Raw genomic sequence first — 21,828 nt, forward strand, 5'->3', positions numbered from 1 at the left:
GGCCGGGAGCGGCCACTGCACTCCAGTCTGGGTGACCGAGAGAGACTCCAACTCAATAAAACCCCCCAAAAAAACAAACAAAAAAAGAACAAGTTGAGATGTTCCCGCCTCCACACCTTGCCCATGCTGTTCCTGTACCCTGCAAAGCCCTTCCCTGTCATCTTGGCCTGGCTAACTCCACCCATCCCTCCTGCCTATCCTCCTCCAGGAAGTATTCTGAGATCTCCTGTGTCCACCCAGGCTTGGCGAACAGTTCTCTTTTTTGGACTTCCACATCAGCCAGTGCATAACCATCACCGCACTCACCAGAGGAGGCTAAATGATCTGTACACACGTCATGGACATCACCACCTCTCCAGAGCTGGCATGGGTCTAGGACTAGCAACAGAGCAGAGAGAGCTGTTAAAGGAGGGAAGCAGACTCACTTCCCCTCTGCAGGCCCGGTTTCCTCTGGGCTTCCCCTGACCCACAGCCTCAGGTCGGCCTCGCCGCGCCACTACTGCCACCTAAGGGCACAAGAGGGGAACTGCGCGTCTCTCAGCATCCAGCGTTTACTTTGATTCAATAAACTGAATGGGATGGGAACACAAACCAGGAACAGTGGATTCCGGCGGGGGAGGGGGTGGCGGGCAGAGGCGGCTTCAAACGGTGAGCAGCTCTGGGCTGAGCCAACAAGCACGAGAAGCCGATCTCCAGGTGGAGGAGTACAGCACTCCAGGCAGCAACAGGCAGGGAGAGATCCGCAGGGAAGGGAGGTTTGGGATGGGAGAGAACTGACCTTCCAAGCTAAGGGCTTCTGACTTTGCCTTTCCAGCCACCCAAGGAGGTCAGCAAAATTTACTTTTTTTGGCCCTAAGACTTTTAATCAAAAGTGACACAATCACTCTGCATTTATAAAAGCCAACTCTTCCCAGGGTGTGGAAAGCACAGAGATAGGAAGCGGGAGGAAGAAGCAACTGAGCAGGTGTCTGGAAGACAGGGTGCTCATCATTTTCCTCTGGTTTCTACATGCGTCCATGACCTCAAACTCACACACAAAATCTGTCCCTTCGAAACCAGAGCTTCAATGGAAACAGGACTTTCTTCCACATTCTGAGATGTTCACAGATCTCCACCTCTTCGTGGACTTTGAAGTTGCAGAATTTGACAACAGATCCCAGCACAGAGCTTTGCACACAGAAGATATCCAATGACAACTGAATGGAATGCCCTGAAACAACTCCTTTCAGGGTGCCCTGGGCCCCTGTGATCATAAGAGCAGGAAAACCTAGTGGTTAAAAGTAACACCTATGCCTCAGAGGGCCTGAGTTCAGATCCTGGTTCAGTCATTTTTAGTGCTCAGGAGCAGGTCACAGCAAGCGACCCACCTAAGCCTCAGTTTCTCCATCTCTAAAATGGCAATTACAAGAGCACCTACCTCAGGGACTGAAGACAAACATCTGTGAAGCGTCAAGCACATAGCAAATTCTCAACAAATACTGGCGATCATTTATAACATCATTTATGCAGTGCCCATCACACACAGACCACACATAATGCAATGAGTTTCCCAAACTCATAAACCCACACGATATCTTTGTCCTTCCCATTTTACAGAAATCTAAGGCTCAACGCAGCTCCAAGATCTTGGGAGCATCTCCCAGGACATCAGATTGGGGCTGGAGGAACTTTTGATAGCAGACCATTTAATTGAGCAATGGTTCTCGTGTGTGTGTGTGTGTGTGTGTGTGTGTGTGTGTGTGTGTGTGTGTGTGTGCGCGCGCATGCGTGCGTGAGCACACGTGTGCATGCACACACACAAAGAGGTAGGTGAGGGAGCTTCCCAGTCCCTGTTCAGCTGATATGCATGTGCAAAGTCTTTCTTTCTTTCCTAATTAATTAGAAGTAATAGCTTTCCATAGTTTCTGGTATGTGAGGGAGTGAAGTGGGAAATAATTTAATTGACTGTCTTGCTTTCAAAGCCCAGTTTAATGAAATAGTTCTCAGCCTGAAGTGCATGTATTATCTTTCCTGTTATTTTTCCAATTAACATTTCATTGGATCACATCTGTGTAGAATACTCTAATTGGCTTGAAGGGTGGGGTGAAGGGATGAGGGCAGATGGAGAGATAACCAGCTGTTTCTCTCATCCTCGGTGCCTATGCACTTCCTGACGTGGCTGTAGGTTTTCCCCGGTGTCTTTCCTTGGAAGAACTTGAAGTGCACGGCAGCAGTCCTGCCCTGTCACCTTACCTGGCCTCACAGAGCCCTTGGGCTGGGAAGGCCATGTCCCCTCATCGACAGATTGGCTGATGCATTGGATAGAGACAAGGACTAAGTGGGTGCTTCCCCAGGTTCTGGGCACTCTGCAATATGTGACCCATAGTAAGCAGCTCCCCAAGCTTCCATATGGACATGCAGGAGACATCCCCTATCAAGCCTAGTTGACAAAATGAATATTTAGAGGGGTCCCACCACATCTTTCCTGTCCAACCTTCTTTCAAAGAATGCAGTAAGTAGGGGATGGACATGAAGCAGGGCTGGGGTTGGGGGAGCCAAGCCAGGTATCCAGGACACACACTCACGCAGGCATATGGGATCGGTGCGTGCATGGCCCTGAGAGTGAATGCCTTCTTACTTCCTGCATCCCAGTGCCTTGCTTGCTTGGCTGCCTCAGGCCCAAGCATCCTGCCCTACTTTCTAATTCCTCCCTGTTCCCAGTAACGCCGGCCCTCAGCCAGTGTGAGACCAGTGCTAGACTCAGCTATATCACCTTTCAAATACTTCATGGCACCGTCCATGCCCCTCACGGTCCCCAGTGAGGACTGGGTGGCGCTGGGTAGTGCTCTGTGTTTCTCCCCTTTCCCCTCATTGCTGTCATCCAAACATTGATTTTCCCTTCTCCTGGGCATTTCTGACCCAGCACTCAGCTGTTTTAAGGATCAACCCATTTTCTGGGTTAGCCAAGGACAAATGTGAGCCTGGAGGCAGAAGAGGGCTCCTACTGGTCATATGGCCTGCTGCCCAGAGGGCTGGCTCCACGTTTGTCCTGATGAAAAGGGCTGGCTAGGTTTTTTAGGGACTACTCCCAGGCCCACCTGGGACAGAGGCACAGTTTGGGATGTGGGGACAGGGGGGCCCTGGGAAGCCACCCTGAGGCAAACTATGTAGCTGGTTCAGGTGTGGCTATGGTGAATGGGGCCACCACAGGCAGGTGCAGAGAGAGGGACCATCACCAAATATGCCTCCACAGTGGTGCCACAGCCTAGGCTGCTGCAGGGCAAGAAGTATTTCCTTATTTTGTTTGTACCACATGGTCAAATCTGAAATGCTACCTCCAAAGTGTGAGGTCCCAGCCAAGATATGGGGCATTGGACCCCAGCAGGACCCTAAAGACCCACATAAAGGTTTGAATACACACACACATGCACACACACATGTGTGTGTGTATGTGTATGTGTAATGTGTAATTTTTTTCTCCCTCTATCTCTTGCCTAATCCCATAACAGGAAAAATGCATCTGGGTCTGGCTGGCTTCTTCAGTGAGTTTAAACTTGGCGAATTGAGCTGGGAATTCAAGTCTGACCCAGACCTGACTTCCAGTCTCATCTCCTTTCCAGAAGGCCTCTTAGAGCTCCAGCTACAAATTCTTCCCAGAGTTGCTTCCTGCAGGGCTGTGTGGCATCTCTATTCTTTCCTTGACACCACAGTTCAGGCCTCCTTGAACAACTAAGGTGACTACGGGATGGGGGTGCTCAGAGCCTACCACCCTCCACAGAGGCCAGGTCTCATTTGGCAGGAAGAATGGGTTTTCTTGAGATGGTTTTGGGTTTCCATGTAGATGGAACCTGAGGGTCTGTAGCCAGCTTCAGGCCCTGGGATTCCACTGAAGTCACAATACCTTACATCAGGTAGTACTTCAGACATTTTAGAGTGTTTTCAGACGTCATCCCACTGTGTCTTTCTGACTGAGATGTACTAGCATCTCAGCTAACAGAGGAGGAAACCAAAGCCCAGAAAATTAAGTGATTTGCTCAAGTTCAGCTTACCAGCTGGATCCTGATGATCTCAAGTCATGCTGAGGCCCTGGGCTCTGGCTTCCTACTCAGAGCACCCAAGTGGGCTCCCTCCTACTGTGGGATAGGAGAGAAGTCACAGGAAGGCCAGAGTCTGGGCCACCTGCATTTGGACTCCTCAGTAGAGCTTACTCTGTCCAGTTAAAGTACATCCAGGGATCAACTAGGGCAGCCATTTAAAGATTTCTTCTCCTCATCAGCTCTGCCTGAGGGATATCAGTGGCTGGACCAGCAGAGAAGGCTACTTACATTTAACTAGGGAGAAAATGTTCTGTGAAAATGGAGGAAAGGTATGGAGTCAGATGACAGGGTTCAAGTGCTTAGGGCACTACTAAATGAGTGTGACCTTGGACAAGTCATTTGAGCTTCCTGCTTCAAATTCCTCATTGTAAAATGGGGATAAAATGCCAATCTTACAAGACTGTTGAGAATAAAATGATAAGACATTTATGTCTGTGCTATGTAAACTGTAACATACTAACCAAATGGGAGGTGTTGTTATTGATAATAATGATTTCTGGGTGTGGTAGCTCATGCTTGTAATCCCAGCACTTTGGGCAGCTGAGGTAGGAGGACTGCTTGAGTCCAGGAGTTCAAGACCAGCCTGGGCAACATAGCAAGATCTCATCTCTACACAGTATCAAAAAATTAGCTGGGTATAGTGGCATGCACCTGTAGTCCCAGCTACTCAGAGGGCTGAGGTGGAGACCTGAGGCCAGGAGGTCGAGGCTGAGGTGAGCCATGATTGTGCAACTGCATTCTAACCTAGGCAACAGAGTAAGACTCTGATTCAAAAACAAACACACAAACAAACAAAAACAAAAACGATGACAGAAAGATTTCCAATCTTGAACAGAGACACTTTTCACTCTACACAAAGGAGAATAAAAGCCCTTTGTAACCTAAGGCACGTACACATCAAACAGGTGTTAGGAAGGCTGAAGCTGGTGAGGGGATCTGTCATGGGAGGAGTATGGTCGACTTGGGTGGAAGGCATGGCACGCCACCTCCCAGATGTATTCCTATAAAAGTGTTTGGAATGACCAAGTAGCTTCGGCTGTTCTCTGGCCCTGAACTGGCCACTATCCCATTGGCCCTCCACAGGCAGATGTCCTACTAGGGAAACTGGAACCAGATGTACTCAAGATTTCAAAAGAAATTAATGGCAATACGACTCTGGGGTAAAAATATCTGTGTGCACAGAGCTTGCTCACTCAGCTCCCTTCCTATCTAAGGATCATTTAGGCTTAATTATAGAGTTCAGGCGTTCATTGGGTTTTTGATTAATTTTCTTTTCAGTTTGAAGAGTGTGTGAGTGTAGTGGGTCTGTGTGTGTGTGTGTGTGTGTGTGTGTGTGTGTGTGTGTGTATTTACATCTTTCTTTGCAACTCAGTCGGGAGCTGGCTTGGGCAATGTTTAATTGTGCCCTCAGTTCTAACAAGAAGAACAATCCATGTGCCAACCGGGGCTTGGAAAGCCATTGTTTCCACTGCCTCTGCCCCACGGGCTGCTCCTGCTGTGCTGAGGGCCTGCAGTGGCAGGGCCTCGCTCAGCTGGGACCTCAGCTGCGGGACGCATGCTTTCCTCCCTGCTTTTGTACTTGTGGCGCTTAAGGGATTCGGAGACCAGGGGAGCATTTTTCCCACTCCACTAATTACCAGGACTCTGCTAAAAGCCATGAGTGACAGCTAGCTCACCCACACTGCAGCCCCTGTCAGGCATTCTTCTGGGCCGACCTCCCTGAGGATTTCTCTGCATAAGAAAATGGGGTCTGTTCTCTTATTTTTAATACGTCCACTTAATAGATGGATAGAGATTACATGACGGCGTAGGTGAAAGTGACTTGCTTTCTGCTTCCTTTCCTTTCCTTTTGTACTCTTGAGGCAGGGACAGCTGAGAAGGCAACATAGGATAGTGGAAGGGCATGGAATCGGGGCCTTCTGTGTGAATCCTGGCTCCTGACATTTTCTGTCTGTGTGCTTATGGATATGTCACTTAACCTCTTTGGTCTCAATGTGCTATCTGTAAAAGGGAATAGTAACACTAACAACAGTATTACACTCCTCAGAAGACTGAGGATGGGACAATACATGTGGAAGCCTTTTGTAAAAATACGCTATCAATCATCATTCTTCTACTGCTCAGAACTGCTGCTTGGAACACGATTTTGACCTATGAGACATCATTCCAGCAAGGCAGAGAGGGAGGTGTTAAAAGGCCTGCTGAACGGGAGGCAGGCAGAGGATTAGCCTCCAGCCTTCCTGCATGCTGTGGGCCACAGCAATGACCCAAGAATGAAAAATGCATGCAGCAAAGAGCCCAGGTGAAGGGCAAAACCTCAAAGCAGCTCTCGCAGAAAAAAGGAAATCTGGAACATTCTTTTTTTTTTATTAACACAATAGTAACAAGAATGTTCCCTTGTTCTTTAAAGGATGGGTCCACTTGTCTCTAGTTTTTAGACCAATTGGTTTGTAAATGAATGGTTCAGGGAATGATGACATTGTTTTGTTGGAAACAAGAAGAGGGTGTGAGTCCTAAGTAAGTGTGACCTTGCTGTGAGATGAGGCTCAGGGTATCAGGAGACCTGAGGCTTTCTCTTGGCTCTTCTGCTGGTTAGGGATGTGACCCTGAATAGGTGACCTAATTTAACTGGGCCTCAATTTCCTTTGAGATCATGGACTAGAAGATCTGAGAGGTGACTGGATTTAAAAATCTTAGACCTGATAAAATGCTTTTTTCTACACAGGAATTCAAAACTCTTGTGCTGCCAAGAAACACACACACACACACACACACACACACACACACACACACACACACACACATCTCTCTCTCTCTCTCTCTCTCTCTCTCTCTCTCTGTGTGCGTGTGTGTCTGTGTGTGTAGAACTCAAATATAATCCTAAGACTACTCCAAATAAAACTTAATCAAGGCACTAAATAAGCCCCTTTAAACAGATGGCATCTGGCATCTGACCCAGGCACTTTGAGGGGGAGGAAGGCTGGATGGGAAAATGGAGATAACCCCAATGGAGATTTCAAGGTGAATTCTCTCTTATAAGAGAGCTTTTCATTTGGCAATATCCTGACTAAGCTGAACAGTAATGATCCACAAATCACAAGAAGAAAAGGGGTCATTTCCTTGTAAAACAACAATAGCTTTACAACAATTGGCTACAGGGCAACAGAGCTTTCTGCCAGGCTGATCTCAGAATTGACAGACCCTACTGTAGAGTTCACAAAACTCTATCCTTGATGATCATCATGTACATTTGCATAGTGCTTTGAATTTTTATAAGCCCCTTCCCATTTATTTTGCTCATTTTGTCATTACATGATCTTCCAGAAAACTTCCTTGGGGTAATTTCTTTTAAAATGCTGAAAAGAGTGATTTTTCGGGGGAACAAATCTAGCTAAGTATGTTACACTTTGCTTTATAAAGACAGATATGCCCTTAGAAAAAGTTGTCATGTGTAAATATAATTGTATAAGTCATACCCTATTTTAATGGGCTAGGGGAATTTGAAAACAGAAATCTCATATAGAATTTTGTAATGTAAATTCTTTCTCATTAATATGTTGTTCACTACAACTTTGGATTTTTTAAGTATCAGGTTTTCTTAAAGTGGGGGCACATGGATGGATTCCAGGATCAGTATTCACTCCCCAGAATCCCCTAAAAGTGGCATCTAATTCAATATGAGGGAGAGATTCTGTTTGTAACATCAGTGTGGGAAATAAGCAGTTTCATTCTTCAGCCCTGGAGCTCTTTGGGGCTACCGCTCCCATAAGAAACAAGGAAGCATGGAAAGGGACAGAGAATTCCAAATGCAACAGCTGAATTATTTCTAAACAGAGTGTCTCCAGGCCTTCGGTGAGTAACTGATGTGTTATTAATTTGCTGTTAAAAACATAACTTGCCATCAATAACTAATCTATAAGACAGTAGCTGATGTTTGGGGTATGAGGTTAACACTATCTAACTTGGAGTGGATTTGTGAGCACTTTTATGTAAATAAGTACCATTCCCTGAGTCTAGAACCTGAAATAAATTAGACTAAATCGCATTTTTTAATATAAGTAATAAACAAGTCATCCTGCTTTTTATTCTCTATCCCCAAACAGTGGTAAGAGTCAGGCCTTTGGAGTCAATCATAAGATTGCAATAATTGCTCTGAGCCTTACTCTCTCACCTCCGGACTTAAGCTAGCAGTGTCTACTCATTGAATCTACAATGATATTGTGAGAATTTTATAATTAATTTGCATGGGGGGGCGTTGAACAAGGAACCATATATATATTAAGTTGATACACACACACACACACACACACATATCTATATCATGTTTAGCATTAGATAAAGATAAAGGAAAAAACTCCTTTGTGGGGGAGTGACTCACACTAGAAGAGTTGCAAAAATCCTCATCGTAAAGACTGGAAACTCTTTAACAAGTTTTATATTAGCTTGACTAAAGAAAACCTGGCCTCTCACCTTTATTGGTTGAATCTCAGTTCAGATTTTTATTAAAGAGCTCTGAATTGAAGCTATGTGAAGCACTTTCTCACAAATGCTCAGGCAGCTAAAGATGTAAACACAGTTCACACACACACACACACACACACACACACAATATGCATGGTATACCAATATGCACAAAGACTACAGGTATATTTGCAGGCACTGCTAGTAATTATGCTATATGTATCCTGGAGTGTGTGCATGCATGCACATGTGTGTGTACATGCATACACATGTGCATTATCTGTGTTCAAATCATTCAGAAACTAAAAGGAAAAGGAATAAAAATACTTCTCTTCTTTGTCGAAATGTTCTTGAGGCCCTACATGGATTCATGGATTATAACTTAAAAAAAAATAAATTTCATGCTGGTGACGGGAAGAGAATAAGCAGCTGTAAACAAAAACACAGTTTGGATTTCACTAAAACATGATGAAGGCCCCAAGTATCACAGCTACTACAGAATATGGGAATTACGTATCCAAATGCTGTGATTAAAAATACTGGGAATAAGCGATCTTTTTTGGAAAGAGGTGGGAAGATGGAACTAAAGAAGAGTTCCCACCTGTTAGTTCATGTAAGCACCTCGGACAGTTCCAAGATTTCCCCAACCCTAACCCCACGGTACAAATACCATTTCTCCAGTTTCCTAAGTGTTCCATTCATTCCAGCTAATGTGTTGATGATCTGACATCAACTAATAAATGCACAGGTATTGAATGATAGTAACATCTGACTCTTCCCTCTTCCCATTACCCCATCCTTTCACCACCCATTTCCCAGCACCCTCCAGTCAGACAGCAGGACTGTCTGTCTTACGAACACCTGATGTGGATGTTTTCACTCCCACTTCTAACTGGTTGGGAAGCAGCATTTGCCACAGGCACGGTTTAATTTTGTTTCCATCCCCTGCGTCTCACAGGAAAGAAATGGTCAATAGTTCAGATAAAAGAATCCTCCTGCTCAGCTCCAAAATATGGCTACTTGCATGGTAATCACAGCAAGTCTGTCAAACCAGTGATTTCTTTATTCCAGGAGGAAGGGACTTTTCCTAAGGATTATGGGTCTACCACCCAAGGAGCAGCCCTACTCTTCACAAGTGGCTGCAAAGGCTGGCAGACCGAGAGGTCTGCTTTGGCTCAGAAACTCAGTTTGGCTCCTGCCACCCCTGGCACCTTCACTGCGTGTCTCGGCGGTGTGTCAGGCCAGTCTCCTTCTACTTAGGAGGGATCACCACCAGAGGTGGCCCCCGCTTGGGCCTCCACATGAGGACCTGGGCATCGTTGGCATTGGGTTTCACTAGTGCGTTGGGGGGGATGGGCTCCATCCGGCTCAGAATACGGGGCTGCTCCTGCTGAGTCCTGCCCACCAGCCGCGCCCGTTGTCCCAATAGCTGAAGAGGGTCCACCTCAATGTCCACCCTCATCCTCCACTTGATGGTCTGCAGAATGATCTTCTCCTTTGTGGTGGTGTTCATGGCCACCAGCCAGGTGGTGAAACTTTGGTCCCTCTTGATTCTCGTGAGCAGCGGCACGTTGCTGTCACTCACAGGCACCGCCCACGTCACACTGGGGTAGAAGTTGTCATTCATGCTGACGGAGAACCTGGAGATCTTGTTGGTGGGGCCAACCAGGGTCACAGTTTCTGTGGTGTTCCCGTACCAAGGGTAGCTCACCCCATCTGAGTCACTGATGGCTTTTACTCTCCCTTCCCTCAAGTCGGGCAGTTCCCAGCTTGACCTGGCAAGGCAGAAGAGATGCACAAGAAAAGGAGAGGCTGAATGAATTTTTCAAAAGCTGGAGAAGTGCCCACCACTTACTCACATAGTCGACTCAGGCAAAATGGGAAGTTCAGAGGGATTCAGGTCAAAAAGTTCTAGGCTGTGCTGTTTCAGGATTAAATAAGAACACACAAAAACAAAAATAACAAAGCAATGCCAAAACAAGTTAAATAAAACCATGACTGACCCAACTGAGAGCAGGAAGCTCAAAGAGACAGTTGTGAGACTACTGAGGGATATCAACTCGTGGGGATGATGGTAGTCAGCAGTTTAGGGACATTCCACGGCAAGAACGACTTTCTTGGAAGTGTATGAGTTTTGCTTGTTGGGAAGAGATGGTGGCTGGAATCTGATGTACTTGGAAAGAGTACATCAAAGAGTACATGTGGAAAGGAGGGCAAAAGGAGGGCAAAAGGAGGTGAAGTTTAAGGTTATACTATCTTCTCAGAAAATCACAGTCATAGAACTTCTACTTAACAAAAAGTGTTTAAATTCTAGCTATGAGCAAATCCATACTTAGAAAACAGACATGGAAAACGGGAATGCAAGGAAACAATGGGCACTTTCTGGAAGGCACTTAAATGTGAAAGTTGTACTTTAGGCTGGTCTGTGCAGTGTCGAATGTGTGGCTCTCCCATTGCCTTCCCGTTCAGCCTGGAAACCTCACGGTTTAGTTTTGCAAACTTGCCATTCTGACACCTACCTACTCCTCACGGCTGCTTCTGACTTTGTACAGAAGGAGAAACTCATGTCTCTCTTCCCTGACATGGTTGTTGTTAATACTATTATTAACAACAATAATAACACCTGGTACTTACTCTACTCTAATCACTGTGCTAAGTACTCTATGCTATCTCAGTTAATGTTCAAAACGTTCCACAAGATAAATGAATTTCTATTTCCATTTTACAGATGAGGGGATGGAGGCTTCAAGGTGTTAGGGTACATGTCAAGGGTCTTACAGATGGCAAGGGCTGGAGCTGGGAGTTAGGTGCCTGACTCCCAAGTGCATGCTTCTGAGCACAACATCATCCTGCCTCCTGAAGTACCCTTACGTGGTGCTGGAGGAAGCCCATGTGGAGGGGACTCAGGCAGTCCAATTTTCAAGCAGTGCCCAGAGCAGCCATGATGAGCTGGACTGGACCCTAAGAAGGGAAGGAGTTTAGTCAGCAGGGCCTGGCTATGCATTCTCTCCATCTCTAAATCTGGGACCAGGGATGATGCTTGAGAATAATGCATTAGAATTTAATAATCAGAAAGAAATGAGATTGCTTTGTTCATCAGCTGAGAGGCAGTGGCCTTGTTTGATATGAAGTTCTTCCTCCTATGAAGGGACAAGATCCTACAGTGGTCTAAAAGGGAGTTGCATTGTCAAGCTGATGTGGGTAGTATCTCAGCATCCCTTAGGGTCAGATGGGGACATGGAGACACTAACCACTGCCTCCTGCTGGCCCTCTATCACACCTCCTGTGGCAGTCAGCCCCAGCATGAAGTAAGGGAGAGCCTGGCTGCCTGGGGAGAGGTGAGCCCACAGCTGCAAGAGCCTTTTCTCTTGTCTCCATGCCCTTGATAACTGCTGGGAATAATTGCAGTGTATCATGGTTGGCAGACACTAAGTAGTAGGAATTGACCTGATGTACAAAGTCAGGGAGAGTTCATTTTGCTATATATGCTATTGCAGCTGTGGTAGGAGCTCCCTGGTAATTCTATAGCCATTTCTTACTGTACAAAAGGGAGTATGTTATGTTTGAGTGGAATACAAGGTTGGGTAGAGAACCATTCTGTTCACTGGGTTCACAAAATGGCCATACTAGAGTCAGTTCTATGCCCCCATCAAAGGGCTAAGAAAATTATTCAGTCACCACACATTTATATTCTGGGTTGCCTAAATCCTGTTTTTCATTTTGTTTGTGACCAGTCTCTACTGGCCTTTGGGCTCCTCTGTGGGACCAGAGGATGGGCGTTCCCAGCAATGGCAGACTGTCCTTCCACTCCTATCCTAGGCAGTGTGCTAACTGTGGAGTACTGCCTGGAGACTTTGGTTTTGAGTGGATGTACTTTTTATTCTGTTGTGACACTGTCCTTCTCAGTACTGGCTATCTGGCTGATTAATTCAGTATCTTTTTGTCTATAGAGACACCACGTTCATATTTTTGTCCCAGGTTTCCTGCCCAGAGCTATCTGAGCAGAGACTTAAGCCTAGGGTCTACAGGTCAGTCTTGTAAGACAAATCATAAAACTTAGTTTGCTCCCAGGTCTGAACAACAGAAATAATACAATAAAGGAACACCCTTGTGTCTGTCTCAGGAAAGAAAGAATAGATCCTCTTCTTGAAGGATTCTCTGGAATAGAGAAATGCAACAGGCTTCTTAAACATCACATCAGAACAAAGACATCTGGCCGCGTTTAGCCACTGAACATAGTGACCTTGGAGGCTACATAATGAGTTGCATTCACACTGCTGTCACTTCTGTGACTGTGTTTTTGGAAATCCCCTGGGCCCAAGGCATACTCTCTTTCACAGCCCCAGGGACCCTAGGACAACATCATTAAGGGATGGTTTGATTTCGAAAATAGCTAAAATTCATTATAACTTAAGTCTAGTGAATAGGAAGTGACTTTCTATTTGAAAAGTATCAAATTTTTATTTTATGAAAAACAGATACATGTGTACCCTAAAGCAGCAACCTACCTTCCTCTTCCCCCGCTTTCTCTCTCTTCCCCCACTCCCCAAAAGGGAGGTATGCCTATAAAATGCAAGACTGGTTTATATAGCTGGTAATGGGAGATTTATCCATGGTTTTCTGAGAAGCCGCTGAAAAATTCTAAGAGCAAAAGATCAATGACTGTTTAAGGGGTCTATTTTAAATGAGATGCTGGAAGCACTTCAGATTCCACATAGCCCAAACAGAACTCATTATTTCCACCATAAACTAGGCCCTCTTGTTCTGTCTCTGCTGCAGAGGGTGACCCACTGCCCACCCAATCTTTCAGGCCTGAAGCGAGGGTGATCTTTGGCTCTTCCCACCTCCCCACCTAGACTGCCACAGTTGCTGTGTCACTGCAGCCTGTGAATGTTGTCCCACAAGTGATGCTTGAATTTATCTTCTTTTCCATCAAACTCTCACTGCCCTCACTTAATCCTCAGCATCTCTTACCTGGTCTACTGTCACAGCCCATACTGGTCTCTCTGCATCTAATTCTGGTCCCTCTCAAATCCAATTTTTAGGTTACACAAGTGTTCAAATATGCCATTCTAAACATGCCGCTTCTCCACATAAAACTCTTCCAAGGCTTTTCAACACAGACATGATGGCATCAGCCACAGGGTAAAGATCGAGTTCCTTAACAGGACATATATGGCTGTCTATGACCTGACCTCCCCATTCCCATCCCCACACACCATCTGTTTCTCATCTCTGCCCTGTGCTCATGCTGTGCCTCTGCCTACACTGCTCTTCCTCCTATTGATGCTTCATTGTATCTAACTACTCAGGCTCTGAGAATCATCATGTATCACCTCCTCCAGGAAGCCTTCTCTTCTATGCACCCACGGATATACCAAGATCTACAGGTGCCAGATTATATTATAACTGTTTACGTGTCTGTCTTCCCCACTAGATCATGGTTTTCTTGAGACTTGGGATTGTGACTTATTTTTGAATCGCTTGTATCTAGCACATTGCTGGCACATAAAACTTAATACATCTTTCCTGAAGGAATAAATATTGTATTTGAGTCATTTTTATGCCTGTATACCTGGAGCTTGGTAGAACTTGTATACAACAAAGTGTTTGTCACAGTTTTATGTTTTATATCTTCACTCATGTTTTAAAAAAATCTAACATCAACCATTCATTGAAAACCTATTAGAATTGTACTATCTATGCCTTGTATTGAGAGTTATTTATCGCTAAAAGGAGGGGGCAAGCCATGCTTAAGTGAATGAATACGAATGTATTTTAGTGACTCTTCATATCATCATGCATCTACATACAAAAATGAGCGGTATGGACTCTAAAAGATACAGGAATTGAGAGACGTGGTCATTCATATGGGCTATAGCAGGGGGAAGCTTTGTGGAGGAAATGTGGTATGAACATGCAGTTGAGAATAAGGACAGGCATTTCCAAGTGGGAGGCTCCATCATGGGCCAAAGTGTGACATCAAGCAAGTCCAGGAAACACAATAGAGAACACTTGGAGAGAGCACAGACACTGCTAGGTGGGCGGAGTGATGTCACCCTGTGGAGTGCCTTTGCTAACAGGCTTGGGCACTTGGGTTTCATCCTATAGGTGGTGGGACTTTTGTTCAGGAGAGTGAATTACCAGGAAGAAGAGTAATGTAAAGAGTGTAATCTGAAGGCTAAAGGGAGAGAACCAGGATGTTTTGGAGCTTTTGCAACACTCTAAGTGATCTTTATATGGCTTTCATCTAGGCTGGAGGCTGAGGGAATGGACACGAGGTGCTACATATCACAGACACTACAAAGGGAGATTCTCTGGGGCCTGGTAACCAACCTGCCTGTTAGAGACAAAAGAGCAGATAAAGCAATCACAAAGAAGAGTCAAGATGGCTGATGTGTATGTGTGTATGTAGTCATTCACAGAAGTAACACAGTTGTGATCTCTGTCATTGGCATTCTACACCCATCCCTGGACCAACCCACGGTGAGATCCAGGGTGCAAAGCCCCTGACTTCTCTGTTAGAGTATGAGGATGAAGCCATGTTTGTCTCTGTCTCTCTCACCCAGGACATGGTGTCTGTGACGTGGTACATGCTCACTAATCTTGTTTCACCTTGTATCTCACTTTCTCAGTCTCCTTGGCTGGTTCTGCCTCAGCTCTCAGCCCTTCAACATTGGAAGACTCCAGGGCTCAGTCTTTGGTCCTCTTCTCTTTTCCAGCTATTTGCATTTCCTTGGTGATCTCACCCAGTCTCATGATTTCAAATACCATCTGCACTGTGACAACTTCCAAATTTATATCTCCTGCCTGGATTGCTCCCTTGAGCTCCAGATCCACATACCTGCCCAATGGCCAGAAACTCTGGAGTCACTTCTCACATTCTACATACATATCAGCAAATCCTATTGATGCCATAAAAATCTATTGAGAATTCAGCATCTTCCCACCACCTCCATCACCACAACCCTGGTCGATGGTAGGCTCGTCTCTCCTGGATTACTGTAATAGCTTAATAGTCTCCTAACTGGTTCCTTGCTAATACCTCCTCTCTGCCGCTCCAGTCTATTTTCAACATGGTGATTACAGCGATCTTGCTAAACACATGCAAAATGGTGTTACCCCTCTGCTCAAAATGTTTCCATGCCTCCTACACCCCTCGGGAAAAGTCCAGCTAGTTAAAATGGCCTATGTGGCACTACATGATCTGATTCCCCATTTCTTCTCTGACCTCATCTCCTTTTCTCTCCCTCTTGCCCTTTCTAGCTGTTAATTGAACATGTCAAATAAACTCCCGCCCCAGGGCCTTTGCACTTGCTATTCATTTTACCTGGAGCATTCTTCCCTCGGATATCTGCAAGGCTTCCTCCCTTGCCTCAGTTTGGATACTGCTGCTTTCGTGGAGTTGACTAGACAGGTGGATGCCGTGTCTATAAGGGAGTTGTGAAGTTGGGTCGAGAGCTGAGAAGAAAGTCAGGGCTAGAGATGTAAATCTGGCAACCATCTGCACAGAGAGGTCAGCTGATAGGACAGGGAGGGGTGAGATCTTTGTGGTTGGCAGAGAGCTCTTATAAGAGGCTCATTATTTTGATAACCAGAGACAAAGAGGAGTCTGAAAAGTAAAGGCATCGCCAGCAAAAAGGGAGAACTAGTTTCCAAAGTCGAGAGAACTTCAGGGAGTCAGCAGTGTCCAAAAGCCACAGAAACAAATCCAACAGAGTAGGTTTAAGAAAAAGTCATGCCAGTTGTTGCTTATCAAGAGAGTAGTGAAGCTATGCTAGTGAAAGATGTTCTGGAAGGGGTTATGGGGGGAATGGACGGCAGAAGAAAAAGATGGAGAGTTCAGGTCCTCCTTTAAAAAGGTGGGTAATGACAGACAACAAGATCAAGTAAAGAGCTGGTCACGCATCATGGTCGAAAGCAGCATTCTGGAGCCAGAATGCCGAGGCCTGCAAACCTGGTGCTACCACTTACAAGCTGTGTGAACTCACGCAAGGTACTGGCCCATTCTGTACCAGGTTCCCTATCTATAAAACAGGGATGATAATAGTACTTGCTTGATGTACTTGGTGAAACCATTAAATGAGATAATGAATGGTGTGTGGCATAAAGTAAATGCCATTTAAGTTCAGGTGTTAATAACAGAGACGAGGACACGGCTGGAAGAAACAAACAGTCCTTGAACCCTTCCATGTGCAAGCACTTGACAGTAACCTTGTGAGGCAGGGATTACTCTGCTCTGTTCATACACAAGGAAAAGAAGCTCAGAGTACCTTGTCCAGAGTCACCTAGATGGGAAGGGGCAGTCCTGGGATTTGAAGCCAGTTGTCTGCGACTGCAAAACCTGCCCTTCTACTGCAACATGTTTGTGGGAAGAGCGCTTCTGAGCTCTTAATTTCATCCCTCCTGCCTTGAAGTCTTTGGGGGTGGTGAAGAGAGAAGTACAAAGCCTGCCTTCAGGAGCCTTAGGTGTCTGTCCCAAATTAAGAGCCGGTTGACCTCAGGTGAGTCACTCCTGCCAGCCGCAGGTTCCTCATGTGTAAAATGGAAAGAAACATAACTCCAGGTCTCAGAGCTATTACAGGGATCAAATGAAGAGATGATGTATGAGTAAATGCTCTGTAAACTACGACATACTATGTCAATATTAGTTATCTCATTCCCTTCCTTTTCCTACAACCCTCCTACTCACTGTGATAAACACAATGTTTTTGCTTTAGACAATCAGCCATTGACCCAAAGCTCACAGCTAATGAACTTGCCAATGGGCCTAATAATGAAAACATCGATTACTGCAACCTTCATGCTTTCTGCATCCCATTTTTAAAGAAAGAGGCAAATCTCAATCAAATAAGCTCATGTTAAACAATTCATTCAAATAAGCAGTCCCTGGCTTAAAGCCAAGACTCCACCCATATCTAGACAGTTCTCCCAGTGCCCTTGGGAGGCAGGGCAACTTCTCTAAAAGCCCTCTCTGTTCCCCTGCAGCCCTGCAGTCATTGGGGGTGAGGGGTGGGGAGGTGATGGCAGTAGCATGCTGGGAGAAAGGGAGTGGGCAGATGAGCAGGGACTTTACTGATACTGATGTTCCCTGATGGGATGGAAGTCAGGGGACCCACCCATGGAGGACCAATGGTTTCAAGCCTGGAGAACTTCTAGGGCAGGATCTGAGATCTGAGATCTGGAATCTGCTTAGACCCAGGTGAGAGATGGCCTGGCCTGGTCTACACTTTTAAGCACCCCACTCTGGTATCTTCTGGCCATGTCCTTCCACAATGGGCAAGGAGTCTATGGGACTGAGAGGATGCGCCCCTCCTTCCAGACCACCCTCTGGGTTTCTGAGGTATCCCATTCCTAGCCCAAATGGCCCTAAACTTGCCTCCAGGGTCTACACAGGTCTTTTCCCTGATCTGTCTTCCAAGGGTAGTCCACTCCAGTGCCCTTGGGCCCAAGGGCAGCTGTTTGTCGGGGACATGCAGAGGTTGGGCACATGCGTTGGATGTCCACAGGCATATGTGTGATGGCACGTCTCTCAATATGGCACAGAACCAGGGGGGAGTGAAGGAGAAATGGGTGGGGTCACAGACTGAGAGGTGACAGTTTCTATGCTGCTACATTTGAGCACAGAACTTTGAAGGGTCCAAGAATTCCAAATTTGAACCTAGCCTTCAAGTGGTTGTAAAGGTATTTGTCTACGTAGGAAGACAGAACTTATTTGGTTAGTACTAACAGTACCCTGTTAGTTTGACCTGTAACTTTTAGATACTGAGAAACATGGCACCCAGGGCTTTCTATGCCTGTCCTGGAGTCTATAGACGTTAGGAATAGGTGGAGCTGGGAGATCTGGGTGCGTGGCTCTGGGACCCTGGACAGTTCCGACTGGAACTTTTTCTTGTGATATTTGTTTTCCCTCACAACTGTTTAGTCTTAACATTCACAAAGCACTCTCCTAACCAGCACCACATCCCATTTGCCCATCAGTTGCCTGAGGCTGGCATCATTTCACTTTCCATTCCTTGGTAAGGAACTTGCTCAAGGACAGAACTTGTGAACCCCAAATCTGATTCTAAGGTACATGCTTTCTCATGATGCCTCCCTAGTACTAAATTAATGGTCTAAAAGCTCTGAAAAATAAAAGTCATGGAGGATACGAGATATGCTGCTAATACCATCCATGTCAGGCCATACCAGTTGCTAAAATATTGAAACAGTTTGGAACAACTGCTAAACAGCCCCTCCCTTTCCCCCACGATGCCTGCTCCCTGGCTCCCCAGGTTCCTCCTCAGTACCCTAACCTCTCCAAAATTCATCAACTAAAGGGTTAATGCAGGCACAGCAGGGGACCTCCCAGATCTGACTCTAGTTCTGAGGCTGGGTATCAGTTCTGATAAAATCACCCTGCTGACAGCTTGCTTGTAACTTCCTGGACACAAGGCATTGTTCTGAGGGTCTTGAGCCTACTCCTTAAAGGAATCCTGGCTGCTGTGTTAACTTTACTGCACTTAGAGGGTGGGAAAAGAGGTCCTACCTTCTCTCTTCATTGTTATGGCTAAAGGAGCTACTATGGGTATGTGGAAAGTCTAGTTAAAGAGAACACCACATCAAGCATTCAGGCTTCTCTCCATCTACCACTGAGAGAAGCCACGTGCCCCTTGCGAGTGCATGTCCTGCTCAGAGTCATTTCTGACTGGACAGTACCTTTCTCTCCTCCCACTCTCTCCATGAGAGGAGCTGGAAAACAGTCCACGTGGTGCAGTGAAGAGAGAGGAGGCAGGGGGCAGGGTTTGGGCGGGCTCCAGGCCCAGGAAAGTGCTGGGTGGGAGGTGCGCTAAGCCAGGCCCTGTCACCTGGGTAGCCACGTGGACCCCAGACACCAATTCCCAGGCCTGTCTCTGGCACGCATCCTGATTCTCAGATGGTCTGCATCATGATTACAGAGTAAGTTTTAAAATTAGGCCTTTCCTCATTCTGCACTGTTTATGTCAAGACTCCGAGAATCCTGTAAATATTCCCCTCCCACCACTCTCTCCGCCCCCTTCCTTTCTGACCACATCCTTTGCTTTTTGGCACATGGAGAGACTTTTTTTTTTCCCCATTGCAGGAAAGATCATTTCCAGTGTTTACCAAAAGTCATTCGTTCTGGGAGAGGTTCCATGTTGCCATCACCCATCTCGAGTTCTGTTTGGACTGAGTTTCTCTGGCACTGGAGAAGCTGTCTCACGATGTGTTTAACCTTCCCCACGTGGAGGTCAGCTTGTCTTGTGCCCTCTAAGCTGTCCTGGCGGGGTTCCCAGAGGCCGCTGCTGACTTGTTTCTACTTGACAGCCCTGAGGTCTTGGGTTGGTGTCTACTTTTCTGGCTCATGTCTGAGCATAATTTACTTCCAACTCCGATTCTGAGCTTCTTGGAGCAAGGCGCCTTTACCCACAAGCAACTGGGCAGCCTTATAGGAGAAGGCTTACTCACGCCTGCAGGACAGTATACAGACCCAGGCCATGTCTCTCCTGAGAGTCATGTTTGCTGACCATGCAGCAAGACCTTCCGGCTCCTTACCAGGCACAGGCCTTGTGCCAGCCCAGTGGAGTCTGTTCCTAATCCTCAAGGAGCTCACAGCCTACCCAAGGTGACAGGTCAAACGCTCCTCCCAAGGAGTGAAGCCCTGCTCATGCCCAGGCTCTGTGGGCAGTAAGAGGAAGCAGAGGGACTGGGGACAGGGGTGGAGATCAAGGAGACCTCCTAGGGAAGTGGGCTGGAGTAGGACCTCAAAGAATGAGGGACTCAGTGCGGGCTGCATTCTAGGTGGAGAAGGAAGCAGAGCGTCAAGCCCTTGCCTGTCCCCCGCCATGCCACCAAGGTCCACTCCATACATCTCTCCATACATTTCTCCACTTGGTCTCCAAAAGATGGCCAGACTTTGTTCCTTCTAACTCCATGGCCATCACTTGCTCAAAGCCATTTCTCCTCCCTCCAGGACTGTGCAACACCCTCATTACTAAGCCCCTGCTTCCAAGCTCGCCCTGTCCTCACAACCACAAATGTGGTTTTTATGAGATATAAATCAGGTCATGTGCCATCTCTGAAAAATCCTATGGAGGCTTTCTGCTGCACTTGTAACACCCACATTTCATTATCTGCCCTTCAGTTCTCCAGCCCCATCCTCATTACCTCCCTCCTGGCTCTCCAGACTCTGGGAACACAGACTCTTCTTGTCCTTGAACAAGACAAGCTCCCTCCCACCTCTAGGCCTTTGGACATGCTGTTCCCTTTGCCCAGAACACTCTTCGTTGAGCTCTTTATGTGCTTGGCTCCTTTTCATTCCCAACTTGAAGCTCCGAGTCACCTCTGAGAGTGGTCCCCAACTGTGCATGGATTTCAGTATGCTGATTGGCTTGTCTCCATGCCCATTTGAACTATGCCCATTTGAACTAGACAGCATGCATTGTGAGGACAGGCCTTGCTGCATCTTCAGTACCTGCTGAAGAGCCAAGAGCAGGTACTTCCTTCAAGCAGCTGCCTGGAAGAGCAGGCAGGGCTGGCTGGTGAGGTGACTTCAGAGGGCAACAGAGGTGGAAAGATGGGAATGCTCTTCTGGAGTTCAGGGAGAGTCCCACGTGACAGGTGAAGGGACTGGAAGGGATGGGGTTCAGATACACTGGGACAAGTGTTCCTGGGGCTCCCAGCCATGTGCTGAATGCCCACTGCTGACAGCTGACATCAAACATGAGCCCGACTGAGCTTGGAAAGTTTGGTGCTGGGGTGTGGGGGTGCAACACCTTTCAAACCAGTCCATGGCAGTTGACTGTACCCTCCCCTTCTGGCTCTTGAAGTCAGATAAGCAGAGGGTAGCAGAGGTAGAGGAGGGTAGAGGAGGTGGGGAGATGTGTTTTTTTTCTCTTCTAATTTTGGAATTCTGCTGTTATAGGTAGAACCTCCGTTAAAAAGTAAAAAGACTATTGGATGGATATACCAAAACGTGAAAAGTGGTTCTCTATGATTATGGGCATTTTCTCCTTATTTTGTATATGTTCTCATTAAAAAGTAATTCATTTATTCTTTATTCTGTAATAAAAAGGAATGAGTTACCTCCCAGGACTGCACAGCATAATTGTAAAACATTTTGGGGGAAAAGAGAGGAGTGGAAGCATAACTTAGTCTGGGTGGAGCTGGACAGACTGAGGATGGCATGAGTTGCTGGGGAGAGGCAATGTGGGATGGAGGAAGTGACCTGCATGCAAATCTGGATATTGCCACCTGTTGACCACGTGGCCCTGGGCAAATGATTGGGCCTTTT

At 46.5% G+C, this 21,828-nt stretch overlaps 1 protein-coding gene across 2 annotated transcripts in view; it reads right to left on the bottom strand.

Moving 5' to 3' along the window:
* The window catches only part of FAM78B (family with sequence similarity 78 member B), a 91,892-nt gene that overhangs the window by 2,057 nt on the left and 68,007 nt on the right, over window positions 1-21,828 (bottom strand). The window contains exon 2 of one of the 2 annotated variants that reach the window (XM_008067947.2): window positions 9,397-10,312. In XM_008067947.2, the coding sequence (XP_008066138.1) occupies window positions 9,790-10,312 (523 nt within the window). In that variant the 3' untranslated portion in view covers window positions 9,397-9,789. Of the gene's footprint in view, window positions 1-8,852; window positions 10,313-21,828 lie in introns of those variants that run through there. The other variant, XM_021717520.1, reaches the window with a different exon arrangement.

Source organism: Carlito syrichta, unplaced genomic scaffold (assembly GCF_000164805.1).
Source record: "Carlito syrichta isolate Samal-C Ts95f unplaced genomic scaffold, Tarsius_syrichta-2.0.1 Scaffold309827, whole genome shotgun sequence".
Lineage (NCBI taxonomy): Eukaryota > Metazoa > Chordata > Mammalia > Primates > Tarsiidae > Carlito > Carlito syrichta.